The sequence below is a fragment of the Pituophis catenifer genome, unplaced genomic scaffold, assembly GCF_029215685.1.
Source record: "Pituophis catenifer annectens isolate HBS135680 unplaced genomic scaffold, rPitCat1.0.hap2 SCAF_6, whole genome shotgun sequence".
NCBI lineage: Eukaryota > Metazoa > Chordata > Lepidosauria > Squamata > Colubridae > Pituophis > Pituophis catenifer.
Genome location: NW_027256886.1, coordinates 20,772,274 through 20,792,186, shown reverse-complemented (window position 1 = coordinate 20,792,186; position 19,913 = coordinate 20,772,274). Strand labels below are relative to the sequence as shown.

The following is a 19,913-nucleotide window of genomic DNA, read 5'->3' as shown; positions in this document are numbered from 1 at the left end:
AAGTTTTCTCTTGCACTCAAAATGTTTTGTCTTAAAACTTTGGAAGGACTATACACACCGTGAAAAATAAAGTCTTTTTTACTTCACTGATGGTATTTTGAATTTCTTCTTATCTACTGTACCTGCATTCCAGGCTACCATGTAGAATATGAGGTTGTATACAGATCCATACTTAGAAGAGATTTTCCAATACCTGTTGGTTAACTGAACAAGTATACTTTTGCTAAAGATTCTGTAGATGTTCATGAATATGTGACTTTTATTGTAATACATCTCTTCTAGTAGCAATATCCTATGACAGAGTATATAAATATACTATGGAAGGTGGGAATAAGCCACATTACATCTGAAAATCATGATGAATTTCATGTACAATTGTATATGCATTTTTGCTGCCATTGTCCTTTTATTATATTAATAATGAGCCAGAAAGTAAAATCCTCTGAAACTTCATGTTATGTTTCTTTGAAATATTATGGATTTGTCCTTTTTGTTGTGGGAAACTTTGTGAGATCATGAAAAGGATGAAGGATTTCTATTTTTAGTTTGTTTTAAGATTTAGCTTTTTTTTTTTTCTTAAAATAGATTTTGTTATTCTGACATCCCAGTCTTAGGAATGTTTACTCCAAAATAAATATTTCTTTTCCTTATGACGATGATTTATTTATTGATTTATTTATTGGTTCAATTTATATGCCGCCCTTCTCCGAAGACTCAGGGTGGCTTACAATGCGTTAAGCAATAGCCTTCATACTTTTGTATATATCTGCTTAGTAGGGCTTTCGGTCCCCCCAAGCATTGGGGGCTTATTGCCCCCACAATCCGGGTCCTCATTTTACCTACCTCAGAAGGATGGAAGGCTGAGTCAACCCTGAGCCTGATGAGATTTGAACTTGCAGTAATTGCAGGCAGCTGGTGCTACTTAACAGCTCTTTAGTCTGCTGCGTCACCAAGGCTCTTTCTACATAAACATGCATATATTTCACATATACCACAATATGAAACGCACATTTACTTACGTATAAACCTATTTGCGCACATTTAAAAATACACACATATTCCACTGACTTGGAACCCATGTCACCGATTTTTTAATTTTTATAAAAGTGCTGCAGTGCAAAAGTTATGCCACATTAAATCGTTTGAAGCATAGAGTAGCAATAGTGAAAAGGAAGAATTCATGAATAATTCAAAAGAGACTCGGAGTTTGTCTTGCAAGGCTGATGAATGAAAAAGACAAGGCTTTAGGACAGATCAGCTTATATTCTTTTAACGCTGTGAAAAGATCACCATCCATCTGGAGGGTTAAGGCAAGTTCATGCAATGTAATGAACCAGCTCATCACTCCAAGAAAAGATTGCATTGAAATCTATTGGCACAAGGTTGGGTTCAGTGGGAGCCCGACAGCTGCCTAGTCTGCATGTTTGATGCCAAGTGAATTGGAGTCTATTTTTGAACTCAACTTCCATATCCTAAAGGAATGGTTATCAAAAGGAAAGAGATGATGAACAATACTCTAGGCGGCCCTACGGAGAACAGGACTCTATTTATTCTGCTGAAATGACTGGAATTCTTTACAAAATGGCTTGAAAGAAAAGGTCTCTTTATAGAAGATGAATGTGAGTATTGCTAAGAGTGTGAGAGGGAGGGAGGGAGAGGAGAGAGAATGGTGTTTTTTTTTTCACATCATTCTGGGCTATAATAATGGTTTTCTTTAAATTTCCCCTGAAACTGACAATAGCCATAGAAGTAAATTGTTTAAACTGTGTGTGCACTACTCGAGCCCTTTAGAAAGGAACTTTCGCTTGACTTTGTTGTTGTTGTTTTTTTAATGTGTCTTGTGTATATATTAGCTCTGGGTTAGAAGGAAATTTAAGAAATGGCAACAAATAATGCCCCAGTCTGATGAACTGTGGCAGTCCTTAATTGTATCAGTTAGCGGTACCTAATCTACAAGAAAGCAATTTTATTTTGAGAATTTCACATCTCTGAAGTGGCCATTAAAAGAAACATACCCTAGTTTGCTTTCTCAGCTTGCTTTAAAGATAGGGAATAAATAGCAAATCTATGATTTGGTGCAATTCATAATCACTTTTGCAGGCTTTGCAGCTTCGACTGGTTAGGAAAGCAGAATCCTCTGGGTCTGCCTGCTTAGAAGAGCAATTAATAATTACACAGCAAAATGGTGTTAAAATAGGAAAATTAAAAATCAAGCGCAGTTTAAGCAAACAGAATATCTGCAAGATGCATCTGGGGGTAAATCCTAAATGACTCTGGATTGATCTCTTCCCTTACTCATACTGCTTTTAAGTACTGGGTATGCACAATATCTTAAACTCTAAATTTTCCATTTTAGATGGACTTCCTTGTGATCCTGCAGTTTTGGCTAAAAAATAAAATTAGGTAATGCAACTCAGATAAATTTTTACTGGTGCAAAATCAAAACCTTAATGTTCACTTCCTGCTACTTCTGCATCCCACTGTAGCTAGTCAGATATATAATTGATTTATACTTAACTTGCTTTTAAAAATTAGGTGCACAGTTCATGATAGGAATGCTCTTATAGATCGTGTACGTGTTCACATAAATCATTGCCTCCTATTAGGATTATTTGTCCTTTGAAATCCATTAGAGACAGCATTAGCTTTTAGTTCATTCTGTCATTAAGTTCAATTTCCATTGAATCTAATGATTAAATGATAAATCTCGATTCCTTCCCTGCCCCACAAAAGATCTCTTCATTTTATAATCTGTAAATATAAAAATAAATGCCAGTAAAAATAACCTCTGAGTTTGTTGTCTGGCTACTATTTATAACACACTGGGCTGTGGTTGCATAAGACAAAATAAATTTGGGGTCTATAGCCCTCTAAAGTTCACAGTAACACAGTCTTACTATTCAGCATTTTTTTCAATACTACAAATAGGACAGTAGTGGGTTTCAAATCCCGTTGCTACCAGTTTGCTCGTGGGTGCTCGCACATTCACGCTCATGCGCGATGCTTCTGCACATGCACAGAAGCGTCCAGGCAGGTGGGAGGACCTCCCGCCACAGTCGCTACCAGTTCGCTGGATCCAGGGTGAACCAGTAGCAACCCACCACTGAAATAGGAGAATGAGAGTTTACTTACAATCAATTAATTTATGGCAAAGTTGAATCAAGAAGACTTTCTAAGTTCTTAATTTACACTTTTAATTATTGTTTATTTTTATTTTATTATTATTTTTTATTATATTATATTTATTATTATTATTTTATTATATTTATTTTTATTTTAATTATTATTTATTATTCAGTTTATGAGTAGTAAAAGCAGTACTTATTCAAACAAAGCAAGGTCTATGTGAATGAACAATAGTATTTTCTACTTTTCCATGAAAAATGGTAGAAAGACTCTGTGTGTGTTTGTGTGTGTGTGTGTGTGTGTGTGTATCTATATATGTCGTAGATTTTTCTCTATGTTATATATTAAGCAGAGTTACGGCTGAATTAGAATAATAAAATTGGAAAGAACCAATTACGTCAGGTCCAATACCTTATTCATTGAAGATACTCATATTAAAGCATTCCTAAGAACAGTTAACTAGATTTGAACATATTCAATGAAAGGATACATATCCAGTGAAAGGATATGAAAGGATATGAATTGTTCTTACTGGGTAGAGATTTTGTCCTAACATTTAATTGAAATCTGCTTTCCTGTAATCTAATTCTATTATTCTATGTTCCCCACTTAAAACAATAGAAATAGGTCTTGACTTCCTTGTGACGTCCCTCCTAAATATTTGAAGAATGCCATCATATCCCATTTTCGTTTCCTAAGGTTAAAAATACCCAGTTCCTTATTCTTGATAACTTCATTCTCATTGTCCTTTGAACTTGTTTCAATTTCTCTGAATCAATTTCTTAAAGTTAATACCCAGAACAATACTGAGGAGGTTAATCATAGCAGATAACAAATACTATCAATTTTCTGGAAATTCTATTTCTGTTGATGAAGATAAAATCATATTTGCCTTTGTTGCATCCTGTCATTAATGATCCAGAATAATTTTGCAAACAATTGCAATTCTAAGACCTTTTCACAAGTACCATTATGATACAGGCTATATCCCATCCAATTCCTATGGTTTTGATTTTTATCTTCCGAATATGCATATACAGTATAACTTTATATTCAACTTTTTCTTCCAATGCAATATTTATTTATTCATTGGGTGGATGGAGAGAGGTCACATATTGTTTTAGAGCTATAAATTCTTGCTGAAAGAAAATAATTGTTGTATACCTGGCAGCACAATTCTGTGGATTAGAATAATTGCAAGCATGTGATTGGTTTAATTTAACATATTACATGAAGCTATTATGTAGCACACTTGATTTTGGCTTAATATGTTTATGAAGCCAGTGTGGTTTTATAGTGCAAGATAATGTGCAGACCAAAAATAAACTGGATTCCAAAAAAAAAAAAAAAAAATTCAGATGCAAAACACATAACACACTATCTAAATTGACTTCTTCTTTAATCTGTAGTAGGGAAAGAGCACATGCATTGAATCAATGTAATTTACAGACACTTATATTGATTGGATTACACTGTTCCCAGTTTTGTCTGCACATTATAGATTTCAACAACTGAGATTTGAATACCAATCTGTTTCAAAGCCTTGACATTTAATCCCAAAACCAAACCGATAATGCTGCATTATCTTGGTGCATACCATACTTATGTGCCATCATGTCAGGGCAGCTGTGTGGACAAATGCCAAACATTTTGACCTATCTCTGGTGATAATCCACAAATTTTCCAACCATATTCCAGTCCGCTAATGGATCCTATTATCCATCCGCTGCATATGCTAAGTTTTTGCTTGCTCGTCATCTTTTCAGGTAAGCAATTGGGCTTCTTCCACCAGACCTATTGATTGTTTTTCTCTTGCAGTCTGTTGAGACTCGTAGTCCTCTATCTTTGCTCTTGCTCTTTCTCATTCTGTCAGCTTTCACAGCAACAGCACTAGAGGATATTACTTAGCTAGAAACCATTATTGGATGGGAATTGTTTCTACATAGACGATATGATGTATGGGTTGTAGTTACTTCATTGTATGTTTTATAATGTTTATGAGATGTAAACTGCCAATAATCTGTGGATAAGCTAATATACAAACAGGTATATAAATGAATGGTTTTTCCTCTATTAAATCTCTTCCTTGATTCGTCTTGTTTAGCCCTGAGAACTTCATTTCTTAAAGACATCTCTTATTTTTCTTTTCCTGTTACTTTCCCCTCTTTGTTGACATTCTTGACCAAGATACTGTATCTTGCCTTGTCTTTTCTTGTCTGATATTGAACATCTCTTCTTGTTGCTCAAGGCTTTTATTCTCTATCCTACACAGGTTGTGACAGCTTGCTCTGAAAGCCACTTGAATTTTTCCTTTTAGAAATGCTGGCTGTTGTTTTTCTACTTCAGTTTCCAGCTTTCAGTTATGTGAATTCTTTCTTCCTTTAGGATTCTTTTTTGAATAAGTTAAAACATACTGCTTTTTCCCCCCTTGTACTGATTTTATATTGTGAACATATGTCCTTCAGGTCAAATCGGGTTGGCACTCCCACTCTCTTTAATGTTCTGAGTTATGTATTTCACACCAGTAATTCATAATCTTTTCTACAATCTGCATCTGGAAATATCCAGGTTCATAGGATTATCTCTCTCCCTCTTCTGTTTTTCATTTTTAGAATAATTGAATCTAATGTCCATTCAGTAATGTACAAGTGTAAAATTATATTTAGGGTACTTGAAGCAGATGTTTTAAAAATGAACAAAGTAATTCTCTTCACGAACTCTGCAAAGCTATTTCTTGCCTTATTGCATTTGGCCAATTGAAATCTTTCTACAATTCCAGGATTCTCAGTGTTTCCAACTTTTGCAATCCAATCAACCATTAACTTTATTATTTTCTTCTTCTCTGGCATGGCATTTAGCATAGCTTGCAATTTGCCAGAAAGTTCTTCAATGCCTTCTACCACTGAATCTGTGGTATAGGTACTCATAACTCCACTGTTCACTGGATAGTCATTGATTTGAATAGACATGACCTTTTATTCATTGAATTAATGTCAAGCACTTACCTGCTTGAGTATCACTGCCAGCATATTCCCTTATATGATCTCAAGCCTTGAACTGTAAATCTTGTAATCAAGTGGTACCAATAAAGAAGAATATTTGTAGTTTAGAGTTTAAATGAGGGGTCCTTGGTGTTCTCTGAACTTGGTTGCTTTCTTGTTGTTTCATTACCCAAACTAGGTAATATCATCAGTGTTAGTTTAATGTGATTTAAATGAACCCATTCTGGTCTACTAGTGTTATTAATATCCTAAGCCTTCATAAACTTTCAATGATTTCAAGTTTTGTTTGTTCTATGCTTCTCGCATTCCACGACCCAATTGTATCAGTGGTGGGTTGCTCCTGGTTCTGTCCGTTTCTATAGAACCGGTAGTAAAACGGCGGGAGGCTCCGCCCACCCAGCACAATGTCATCATTGGTGATCTGCACATGCACAGAAGCTTCTTCGTGCGATCCCACTGCGAACCGGTAGTAAAGGTAAATGTAATCCACCCCTGAATTGTATATGTCCATATAAAATGTGAAATAATGTTTTCAGTATTCATCAGTAAGGGCTCTGAATTCCTTACAGCTTTGGTCTAAACAAAAGATCACCTCTACGTATATTAATGACATTTTGACATACTTTCTCAGTAACAAAAGTAGCATCTTCCAGTCTCAGGACTTATCATTTGATGCCCAAAATAATTTAAATGTTTGAGTTATGTCACTGTTTTTGACACGACTACAGAAATAATTTCCTAATGCTTTCTTCTAGGTTTGATGGTGGAGTTATTTCTCTTTAGTAGGTTGGTCCATGCATGCCTACAAAGCCTCACCTGCCATTACCTCTTTGCTTTACTCTTTCCTTTTGCCCTTATCAAGATAACACTACCAAGAGCTCTCAGTCCCAGGGGTATTGTTCTCAGGATCAGTGAAGCCACTAAAACTCCCCACCCATGTGAGTGGCAACCCCCTGGGAAGCTTTAGAATAGAGCATCTCCATAAGCTTGGGAACTGTCTTTTTAACTGTGATAATAAAGAGGCGGCATAATAGAATTGCCAAAGGACAACAGAAGGGAATATGAAATCACCCATTCATCTTCTTGCCCAGTTGGAGTCTCACTGGCCCATGCAAAATGTCAAAGGAACAGTTTGTGCAATGACAAAACCTAATGGGAAAGTGAGGGATGAAAATCTGATATTAAAATGGGAAGTAACTGATGCAGAATCTGTCTGTAGGCTAGAAGAACATAATCAAAAGGAGGCAAAAGACAAGCATATACTGAAATTTGCATAGCAGTTTCAGAAGAGATTCACGTTGCAATAATTGTTTAATCCTATCAACAGCAGATTATTAAGTATGATAATTTAATATGGCCATCAGAATGCCATCAACCTTAAGTAAGAGATTTTGTGGCAAGCAACAAGGGATAGTTTTTTCCTTAACACCGCACCACTGAGCTTTCTAAAAGCATCTGTTTGGTCACTGTTCGAAACAGAGCATTAAGGCTGATAAAGTCTGTGATTTGATTCACAATTTGTATTAAGCTATTGTTTGTTGACCATTGTTTATGGAATAAAGCATAATTGGCTGGATTTACACAATATACTTAGCCATAAACCATAGTTTGTAAGTCAAAACGTTAGCCCACTACATTAAGCCAACACACTCTTTATGTTTTAGCCTGTTGTGACAGCTAGAGCCATAAATCATAAATACAATCTCTTACCCTAAAAGAGGGATGTCAAACTCGTGGACCATGGGCCAGATGAGGCACGTGCTGGCCATGCACACCCCGGTTTAACGAAGGGGGGGAAAGATGCTGTACGCCATGTGATGGCGACGTGATGACATGAGTTTGACACCCCTGCCCTAAAATGATTAGAAAGTGAACAGGTCTTTCTCACTGGTTTTTCCCTAGTCTGTATTTTTTACCAGAGTCCATTTCCCTCCATGCACTGGAAGGGAAGATCTAAGCCTACTGGGATCCTGCAAGAAGTTGATGTGAGGCTATTAGAATCCCTGTTTTGCCTCCAGCATGTTGAGAGTGGCAGATCCAAGTTAAAGGAAGGAGTGTTAATTAGCTGATCTCCCTCCTTCATGCAAGTCTAATCATTGGGATGTCAGCTGAAGTCTAAAGCCGACTAATAGCCTGAAAGAGAGAAACCTCCCTTGCTTTCAGGGATAAAGAAAACTTCTCCACCCAGTTAATTACATAATTTCAATTGAATGAACTACAATTGGCTGAGTTTACAAAAGACACTCTACTGTAAACCACAGTTTACAATCAGTAATGGTTGGGGTTACACATAATGCCAAGACGAAATCAGATAAACAGTATTCCTTGGTGTGTTATATGAAGCAGGTTTCAATTTGATTAAGTATTTTTTTTGTTTTACAGCAAAAAATACTTAATCAGTATTTCAGCTGGTTTATGAGTGTTAAAAAGTGTACACAGGGCTCAGATTCAAGCTTTACTCCCAATATCAGGGATGAAATTCAGCAGGTTCTGACAGGTTCTGGAGAACCAGTAGTGGAAATTTTGAGTAGTTCAGAGAACCGGCACATACCACCTCTGGCTGGTCCCAGAGTGGGGAGGGAATGGGAATTTTGCAGTATCCTTCCCCTGCCACGCCCACCAGGCCACGCCATGCCCACCAAGCCACACCCACAGAACCCATAGTAAAAAAAATTGAATTTCACCACTGCCCAGTATCTCCGTTCATTCAGTCCTTAATTTTCTAGATTCTGATCAAGCTCATTGGAAGAGTATGGGAGGTTGAACTGAGTTTTCTGATCATATCAAGGCCTTTCCTTGAGTTCAAGGAAACTCAAAATTAGGGTTTTGTAAAGGCTCCCCATAATAATGTACAATGGGTTTTTATATTTCTGAACAATTCAACAAAGTGTCTGATTTTCTTCAAACCATTAAAGAAATCTCTAATTGCGTCTTATAAAAATCTACAAATTTTCTGCATCCTTTTGCAACCATTCCCCAGATATAAATCCTATAAATCCTAGAATTCCTAACCAGTATTGGCATTACTGATTTATGCTCTTTTTTAAAAAAATAAAAATAAAAATAAAACTAGGACTCCTGCTTTCCTTTTCACTGTGCATTCAGGGTCAGTGATACAATCAGGAGGACATTATTAAATGAGCAAGGAAGGAAAAGGAAACAGACATTTAAAGTGGCCTTTTCTAATTAGATTTATAGGCAGCTATCATTTTCAATTGGTATCTGTCCCTGACAATATAATCTAGGGAAATCAAAGTAGCCAAGCCCTGTGGTGAATATCAGATGCATTTGACTAGTTAGATGGATGTGAAATATATAACATACAGTTTGCAATTTGAGACCTCCCCTCTTTCCAACCTTGAACAAAGCTCCCCTTAGTCTGAAATGTCTGTAATCTTATCTGAAAGATAATCTATATTTCATCATTTGCACAGTTCATATTTGCCTGGATTCTTTTGTAAAGAGAGATCTGCCGATTACTGAAGGGACAATACCAGGAAGTTGATGCATCCTATGCAAGCTAATTGGTAGAACTAATTCTCGAGATTATTAGCTTGTAGCACTAGCTGATTAGATGGCTTAAATGACCCTTCCAGGACTATGATGCTCCCTTTGCAGCAAAGTGATCATGGAGCTTATTAGGATAAGGCTGGTCCTTTATATGTCACTTCAGAAATTCAAATAAGGAAAATTTGCTTTGGGCAATATATATTGATATGTAAGAAACCAAACTAAAACATGGTTTATATTCATCAGACCAGTAAAATCCTTCATGGTAACTGAGCACATATATGTTGAACCATTAGATAAAGATAAAGGTTCCCCTCACGCATATGTGCTAGTTGTTCCTGACTCTAGGGGGTGGTGCTCATCTCCGTTTCAAAGCCAAAGAGCCAGCGCTGTCCGAAGACTTCTCCGTGTTCATGTGGCTGGCATGACTAAATGCCAAAGGTGCACAGAACGCTATTACCTTCCCACCAAAGGTGGTCCCTATTTTTCTATTTATACTTTTTACGTGCTTTCGAACTGCTAGGTTGGCAGAAGCTGGGACAAGTAACTGGGAGCTCACCCCATTACACGGCACTAGGGATTCGAACTGCTGAATTGACGACCTTTCGGTCGACAAGCTCAACATCTTAGCCACTGAGCCACTGTGTCCCAATAATGTTGAACCATTAGATATAGTTTATAATTGATGCCGATTAAAGTTACAGATTATGCGAACTACATTATAGCTTAGTGTGACTGATCCATGTAGCTTAGTGTTCTTTATCAGAAATAGTTGTAGTGGGAAAAGTAAATAATTGCAATAGGAAAGAACTCAGACAGGATCTTTCCCCTTAGCTGTAGGCTAAGGGGAAAGAATAAGATGACAATTACAGCCACACAATTGAAGCCACACAACTGAAGCTCCACCTTTTGTACATGCATGCAACATCTACACACATATGAAAGGGTCAATGCTTTAATTGTGCTGTCCAACCACCATTGTGTCTTTTTTGACACCTCGTAGACATCGCCCAGTAAGTTGGTCTTTTCAAACTGTTAACTATAAGAAATTGAGCCCATGGGCTCTTTGGGGCAGTAGTGGAATTCAACCTTTTTTACTACTGGTTCTGTGGGTGTGGCTTGGTGGGCATGGCATGGCTTGGTGGGCGTGACTTGGTGGGCGTGGCAGGGGAAGGATACTGTAAAATCTCCATTCCCACCCCACTCCAGGGGAAGGTTACTGCAAAATCCCCATTTCCTCCCAATCAGCTGGGACTCAGGAGGCAGAGAATAGATGGGGGCGGGGCCAGTCAGAAGTGGTATTTACCTGTTCTCTGAAATACTCAAAATTTCTGCTACCTCTTCCACCTCTGCTTTGGGGGCTCTGCCTTGTTGAATATAAGTGCCACATTCTAAACATCTGTTTGCTGTATTCCTTTAGCTTTTACAGACAGCAGGTCCCAGAGATGTTCAAGTCATATGTGTGCTAGAGAAAAACACTATGTAATTTAATACCCTTAATATCCTCTAATACTCAGATCTAGTCAAGGCCAAAATGAATCCCATATAAGCAAGTCAGGATTCTCACTTCAGCCAAAGTCACTTTATTTTAACCATATTAACATCCGAAATACTGTTGGAAATTTAGGAAACTTATAGAAGAGCAGAAGCAGCATTAATGTCATTTGCATTCCACAATAATCTCAGATAATAATAAAGCAATATTATGAAACAACCCTTACAGAAACAACCTCTTGATGTGCTTGAATTAACATGCAAAAAATTCCTGCACTCAGATTTTACCTTTGAGGCTGCTGGCACTTGTTTTCATTCATACAGTATGCATGCTACTAATTGTTTGTGTGGAACACAGGGCTGGTACATGTTTCAGGGATAATAATAGCCCTGTATAATTGTAACTATCATTCAGTCATCTGGACTTTCAGTGTGGGTGTACATCAGGGGTAGTATTCAGTTACCTTCGCTATCAGTTCGCAAATGTGAGCACGTGCCTTCTCCACGCATGCCCAGAGGGTCAAAAACGGGACGTGATGACATCCGGGCGAGCCTCCCACCTCCGGCTCTACCAGATTGTGCGATCCGGATAGAGTCGGCTGAATTTCACCACTGGTATGCATGCATGTTTTAAAGGACTCTGACTCTTATAGAGTTCACACATCATACATAGATGCAACTTAACAATGTATGGTTAATTAACTGAATGACATGTAGCTCAGCTGACATAACACAATAGGCCTTCACTAAATGATCTAGTTGAAACAAGCATCCAAATAAGCAAAATCAGAGTAGAAGTTCCCCCAAAACCAAAAAGCTATGTTAACATGAAATCCTTACTTGCGGTACTTCCAGTACACCTAAATATGCTATGTTTATACAAATTGTTAATTTAGCACTAGGTCTTCTATGCATTGGTGCTGTCTTCTTTGTTTCTAAGCAGGAAATAAACTACACTAACATCATTACTGCATTCTGTATCACTCTATTGAAAGACACTTGGGAGGAGGAGAGGATAGGCAGACTTTTCAACCTGCTGGACACTAGCAACCTGTAAATCTACAAAATCTTATATCCCGTGTCAAGTCAATAGCCTGCTGACATGCTGATAGTTCTTCAAGTCCAGCTGTCAGTTATGTTTTAAGATACCCTGCAGAACTTAAACTTCATCCAGCTTTCAAGATATAAATACAGCCAGCTTGTCTTGACAAAGTGGTTTTATTTGCCGTCCAGCAAAACAGAAACAGAGAAAATGAAATTTTATCACTCAACTCTGCTGTTTGTACAATGTAGGTCAGTTTGTATTATAAGAAAAGGTATGAAGCTGATATAATTATGATTCTCATTCTTTTTACCACTCTTTTTATATTAACACTTTCACCCTAACCTGTGACCAGACATTTTCATTATCTAATTAAATGTTGATTTATTGTGCATTTTCATAGGAATGTCTCCAAAGTTGATCCCTGATTGCAGAGTTCTTCTAATGCAGGCAAAACAGTTGCTCTTAACAGATTGTTAGCCCATTAAGTCCAATCAGGCAGTCTAGAGGACAATGTAAACACCAGATAATAAATTAGTTGGTAATAAATGTCCCAAATGATCAATTTATGCACATGTTGCATGTGCTTGGCAGGTAAGTGTTATTTCTTCTATTGAATATTATTAGTATGGGTTTCTTGGAGCAATAGAAGCAGGTTTTTGTGTTGTCTTAACCAGTGTTTGTCAACTTCAGCAGCTTTAAAATATGGACAAGATTTGGCTGGGAATTCTAGGAGTTGACGTCCACACGTCTTAAAGTTGCTAAGGTTGAAAGAGATTGGTCTAAACTAGACTGGGCATTTTATGACCCATGGGCCAAACCTAGCCCTTTGGCTGTTCCTGTCTGGTCCACATGGATTGCTTTTATTTTGAAGGCGTTTAGTCATGCCGGCCACCTGACCACAGAGACGTCTTTGGATGGCGCTGGCTCTTCGGCTTTGAAACAGAGATGAGCACCACCCCCTAGAGTTGGGAGTGACTAGCACATATGTGCGAGGGGAACCTTTACCTTTACCTAGCATCCCTTCTACAAGGACACTACATAGGAAACAAAACTTTCCATCCCCTGAAACTTCACTTTTTCCTTTCTGTCCCTTTAATCCTTTTTATGATCCATTACCAAGAGAAAGTTTGGTTAAATGCTTAAGGTGCTGGATTAGGGATGAAATTCAAAATTTTTCCCTACCGGTTCTGTGGGCGTGGCTTGGTGGGCGTGGCAGGGGAAGGATATTGCAAAATCTCCATTCCCATCCCACTCTGGGGCTAGCCCGAGATGGTATTTGCTGGTTCTCTGAACTACTCAAAATTTCTGTTACCGGTTCTCCAGAATCTATTAGAACTGTTGGATTTCATCCCTGTGCTGGATTGGAAACCAGGAAAGTGTGAGTTCTACTCTTTCGTTATATATGAAAGCCAGCTGGGCGACTTGTGTCACTCACTCTTAGTGCACAATGTATTGAGTTACATTATCCTTAGCCAATAAAATCAATAGCCCTCCTAGTTGGAGACGAAGTGAATTATAATCAAACATTTCTAGGGGGGGACTCAATTACAGAACATTAAACAAAACTAGGTTAAAATACATGACAAAATAATACTCTTTTCATTCATCTAGTTTGTGTTCAAAAGTGAAATTGTATCCTATTTAGCATTTATTATATGATGTAATTAAAGTTATACTTATAGCAGGTCTACATTTGTATGTTTGCTTCATATACTAAATGCAGTTGCATCACACTATTTTTTGCATGAATGCAATACACAATACTGCATCTTCATCTACAAATGAACAGTCAAGAAATCAAAGTTTCTGATTATGTCATGCTTCATTTGAACATGGTTTAGTGACTAATCCATAATCAGTTGGGTTCACATTCTGGTTAAGTTAATTTAGTTAATTGTTGATTGGTATATTTTAACATTTATTTGCTCGAAGGTGAGATTTGTAAACAAGATATTTTCTTTGAAATTTCAAGACCTGTCTTAGCTTTAAATTCACACATTTTTGAGAATCTTTTATTTTTATTTCAAAAATGTAGATATCAGTTTAAAAAATTGAAACAATAATGTAATAATATTATTAATTTAATTTAATTAATTTAATTAATTCAATTTATATGCCGCCCTCTCTGAAGACTCAGGGCGGCTCACAATACATTTTAAAAAATCATTATAAAAAAACATTTAAAAATTAAAAACATTAAAAACATTAAAAACTCATTCACGCCATTCATGGCCGGATCTCGCCAGATCACAAGAGCAAGATCAACGGCCCCAGGCTTGCCAGAAAAGCCAGGTCTTCACTGCTTTTCGGAAGGCCAATAGGGTGGGGATGGTCCGGACCTCAGGAGGTAACTGGTTCCAGAGAGCTAGGGCAGCCACAGAGAAGGCCCTCCCCTGCAGGCCCGCCAGCCAACATTGTTTAGCTGATGGGACCCAGAGGAGACCAACTCTGTGGAATCTTACCGGTCGCTGGGAGCTATGCAACAGAAGGCGGTCTTGAAGATAACCTGGTCTGAGCCATGTAGGGCTTTAAAGGTAATAACCAAAACCTTGAATTGTGACCGGAGACCAATAGGGAGCCAGTGCAGCTCACGGAGAATTGGTGTAATCTAGGTGTACCTAGGTTAAGTTATCTGTCAAAGGTAACATTATTTGTTAAGGAATATTTTAGTCAGAAAAATGTATAGAGGAAAATTTAAGCAAAAGTCATTCCAGGATAACTCATCCTTCCTTGCTAGTGCAAGCAAAAGAAATATAGAAATATGTTAATCTTTTAATTAGAAGAATGTTATGCAATGCAAATCTACTTTTCAATGTTTTTATACAATTAGCCTACTTTAACCCACAATAGGTTTGTGCTTCAGTAAAAATGATTTGTATCCATAAATGATTTAAATATAAATCTTGTAAATCTAAGACAGGTTTTACATATTAGGCTTGTTAATAGTTTGAATATTTTGTTTTGTTGCTCAAGGCATTTCCTTGCAGCCTCTTGGCTGCAGAAATTCTGCATGTGGTGTCTGTGATGCAGACAAATAAACATTTGGCAAATAAGAAATATCAGGGAAAATGTCTGCTATAGAGCAACCTATAACATTTTAAAGCAAAAAATAAAGATTTCATATGGATAACATATGTCAGAAAGCTCATACTGTTAGTATCCATTTCCCTATTTGCACTTTCATTCTAGCTGATTTATAGCATAATTATTTCTGTGTAAAGCCATAACTTTTAAACCTTTTTCTTTATTTTTGTATATTTTTAAGCAATTTCTGTCCCTTGCTTTTGTGTATTACACCACTTTACAGTTGATTATGCAAAAATACTGACAGTGGTTTGCAGAAGTGTAATTACTGGAAACCACTTTGAAATGTTTCGAGTAAGAAATTATATGAGCATGTTCTTTAAATAAAATAGTGCATTGAATTATGCGCTTATTTATCTACAAAAATACGAATTCTTCAAAACAGTCCTTTAAAATGTGAAAATACCAATAACATTGATGTGTTCTTAGTAGCCACCTAGGTAACCTGCTAAAGCCCTGAAAGGGAAGATAAATTGATGATTGAATGGATCACAGCACACTAGGGGAAACGAGAAATAAAAGGCAAACATATCTCTATATAGCTCTTGGTACTCATGAGTTTCCAACCTACAGGCTTACCAGGTTTCATGGCTGGAATTCACTGAATATATTGTTAATTTTACTCTGAAGGGGAGCAGTCAAAAAAGCCAACACAATCCTAGTAGGGGTGGGTTCTACTTACCTTTACTACCGGTTCACAACGAGAGGCTTCTGCGCATGTGCAGATCACCTATGATGACATCCAGGGTGGTGAGCGGAGCCTCCCACCGGTTTTACTACCAGTGTGAACTGGTCCAACCCACAGGGGGTTGGGTTGTTCAGGGGCAACCCACCACTGAATCCTAGGCTGCATTAACAGAGGGATAGAATCAAGATCATGTGAAGTACTAGTACCACTCTACAAAGCCTTGGTAAGACCACATTTAGAATATTGCATCCAGTTTTGGTCCCCCCAATACAAAAAAGATGTTGAGACTTTGGAAAGAGTTCAGAGAAGAGCAATAAAATTGAAAAGAGGCCTAGAAGCTAAAACAATACAAAGAACGATTGAAGGAACTGGGTATACCTAGTCTAGTGAAAACTCCAAACAATACCAAAGAAAAATTAAAATGGGATATAGTTGATGAAACTATCATGGTTGCATCAAGAGCTGTCTGTTGAACTGAAAAAAAAAGGACAACTTTAAAAAATGTAAAGAGAATGTATCAGGGAATACTTTTGTCTCAATCTGTAAGGAAAGGTCAGGAAGGTTAAGTCTTAGAATAAGCCGAAACTTGCAATGAACACCAAAAATAACAAAACAAAAAAACAAAAAACCCAGTCCTTTGGATATGTGCTGCCAAGATAATCCCAGTTAGGAAACAGCCTCCACAAGTTCTTTCTCTTAAAATATTTTTTTTGTTTCAGTAACTACTATTATATACTGTAATTTCTCCAACTTCACCTCTCTGGCTCTCTACACACCACCTCTCCTGTTAGATTATGTCTCTTCTCCTGCACACACACAAAAAACAAACCAGAGTCATGAAAATGAATTATAGAGTCCATCTACCAGTCAACCCACTTCACATTTTTCCACTACACAAGTCCTGTAGCACAGATGTAGTAAAGGGAGGCAGTTCCTCTCTCCCTTTCCTTTGTTATCTGGGATGACTCCCCTTACTCTCATCTGACAGGTCTCCCAGTCTATGCAACCAGAGGTGGATGGAACTGGGGAGTCCCACCTCTTATCTGATTGCAGGTTCCTGAGAGTCGATCATGCTGAGCTTCATGGGTTCTTCTTTATCCTGGGATCCACTGTCACTTCGTAATGGCACTGTCACTTCGTAGATCACATGGATAGGCTTTCTGGGGCACTTTAGATTAAACTGGCATACAAGAGATGTTTATTGTGCTTTCCCGTAATCTCTCTGATTCCAAATAGCTCTTCCGGTATATCAAATATTCTAGCCTGATTGCATTTAGAGTTCAGAATAGCCTTTATATAACACTCGGTAATAGAATGTGTGGATGGCCTTGGGGGGAAAAAAAGAGGAAGAGACGCTGCCTAGGAAACAGACAAGAGAGGGAGGAGCTCCCATGGCTTAACAGTCAGAGAAAGAAACTTAGGAATGATCCACAATCAAGCAGTTAAAAGTGATAGCAGGAAATATGTACTTGCAAAATTCTGTTAATGTTGCTTTGCAATAAAGTGGAATTAGTTCATCTAGTCCTGTTTCCTGCCTGGTTTACTTATTCTCCCTCCCTATTCAAGACAATGGGAGGAGGTGGAACTATTTTAAAAAGTAAGCTGTGAGGGGGGAAAACCTTCTGCAAAAGTAGCAATTGATGGAAAATGTGTCATGGGGTAACACTTCTTCCTTTAAAAATAGGAGAACATATAAATGACTATTGTGAATCAGCTGAAATGAAAGGTGAAGAATCAGTCTGTGGATTCCCCCTGAGGTCATCCTTTCCCCCCTCCTTCCCTGCCTAGAGAATGCATCAGACTGTAACATCTAAGGCATCAGTTTGCACTATAAATTGGAAGCTGGGATCTGGGTGTCTGAGTAGAGTCTGTAGAGGATTAGAGGAGAAAAAGGGTTTTCCTTGAATAGGGCATATAGATTTACATCATTACTTTAGGAGTTTAGATAACAGTCTTCTACAATCTGCAAAATTAGGGATGCATTTTCTTATATAAATTAGCAAAACCTTTTTTAAAATCATGTATATCCTTCACATTTTACATGACTATATAAAAGTATGGACTGTATTTTCCCAGAATCCATCTCTATGAGATCAAGCAGACAGCACATTACTGTGGCTTTCTATATGAGAACAAGAGTAAAATCATGGAAACAGCTGTTTAGTTGGTTAGAGAAGATAGCAAGATGCTGAGGGACAATAGGGAAAGGACTGACCTGCTTAAATCCTAGTTTGAATCTGTCCTTCAAGGAAAGGAAATCTGATCCATCCTGCCAGAAACTGCACCTCAAGAGAAATTCAGGTCAAGATACAGAAGGAAGTGATGAGAAAACACCTAGGTGCCTTAAATGAATTCAAGTTGCTGGGTATTCTATGATGCTATTGGATCTGATGGCTATGATCTCAACACTGAGCCCTGTGGCACCCCACAAAGCAGAGGCCATGAGCTGGACCTCTCCCACCATCAAAAGAGACTGGAACTGATGCCAGAAGAAAGAAGAAAATCAGCAGAAAACAATGCTACCAATCCGCAAATCCCAACCTGGTCCAGGACACCATGATCAATGGTATTGAAAGCCTTTGCGAAGTAAGAAAAGAATGGATGCACCATCCTCACCTTGCTGATACCAAAGTTCATCTAGAAGTGTAGAGATTTTCCACTAAAGTTTGTCTGGGATGACCTAAGGATTCCTTCTCTCTTCTCTTAGGCCGGGAATTGGACCAAAAGACTTCCAAAGTCTCTTCCACCTCTTGATTCTATGATTCCCTGACTGATTCCATTTTATGTCATTTGCAGAACAAACAATTACAAAATTGGCAGAAATGACAGTGTTTGCAAAATGTTTTAATTGCACGAATGACATAAACTGATACACATATTCTTATGTAAATGAGATAGTCATTATTCAAATGATGCAAACTGTAGCCAAAATGTGATCCACTGCCTGCAAAATTGATTGCATGATGTTCCCATAGAATGAGACTTTCTCTTATAAACATCTTATTTTTAGAACATGTGCTTCCATGCAGCCTGTTTCCCACTGCATTAAAGTAAGTGGATAATTAGATACACTTTCACTGTTGTTTTAGTTTTCACTGACTCTAACGGTATTTTAAGATGAACTTAAGGAAGCATGCATTAATGTTTAACACTGCCTCCATGTCCAACAAGAAGCAATGTGGAGGAGGAATATTACAATGAAGTGACAATGTGTGCTTCTCTTAATGATAAGAACGCTGTGATTTCTTACTGGGTGACTCACTTCAGTTACTGAGGCATGCACATTAACAAATTCCTTCAAGCAGAAAAGGGCATGTCTCTTAAAAGTGCTTTCTGAGATGCATCTGATATTTTTCATAAAAGCAATTAAAAATAATTTAGTTTGACATCAGAAACTCTAAATGAGATTATGAAAAATCAAAGGAATTTTTTTAGTTTAATAACATAATTGCACTTGATACCTATTGCATCCTCTTTTCAATACATCAAATTGCAAAATGTTTTTCTAGACACTATCTAAACAAGCTGTGCTATGCTCCTACCATAGTTTTCTTTCCTCTTGATAGCCTAGAACATTGACACCGGATCGCGGTCAAAGACATAGTCAACAAGATAGTGTTAAATCAGGAAAGGAACATTATCATTTAATCATACTGCTTATTAAAGCACCCTGAGTCAATCACTGCATCTCAGATTAACATATCTAATTTTGACATGAGGACAAATTAAAAAAGAGGAACCACATACACTATCCTTGGCTTCTTAGAGAAAAAAATTATATAGGAATATAGCCAACATTGTTGTCATGACAATCCTTTATATCGCATCAGATAGTTCTTACAACAGAACTCCCAAAACATATCAAGCTGGGCTCTGCTAAGAGTTTAATTAAGGAAAAAGGTTATCCTGAATGGAGCAAAATCCCTTTTTCAGCTTCAGGTTTTTTTAAAAAAACCCACACATG

The 19,913-nt window shown here is 37.5% G+C and overlaps 1 protein-coding gene across 2 annotated transcripts in view; it reads left to right on the top strand.

Annotated features, from left to right (window-relative positions):
• The first annotated feature begins 1,513 nt into the window (after positions 1 to 1,513).
• The window catches only part of SCHIP1 (schwannomin interacting protein 1), a 158,587-nt gene continuing 140,187 nt past the window's right edge, over positions 1,514 to 19,913 (top strand). Inside the window, exon 1 of one of the 2 annotated variants that reach the window (XM_070945489.1) lies at positions 1,514 to 1,619. In XM_070945489.1, the coding sequence (XP_070801590.1) occupies positions 1,614 to 1,619 (6 nt within the window). In that variant the 5' untranslated portion in view covers positions 1,514 to 1,613. The remainder of the gene's footprint in view (positions 1,620 to 19,913) is intronic. The other variant, XM_070945490.1, reaches the window with a different exon arrangement.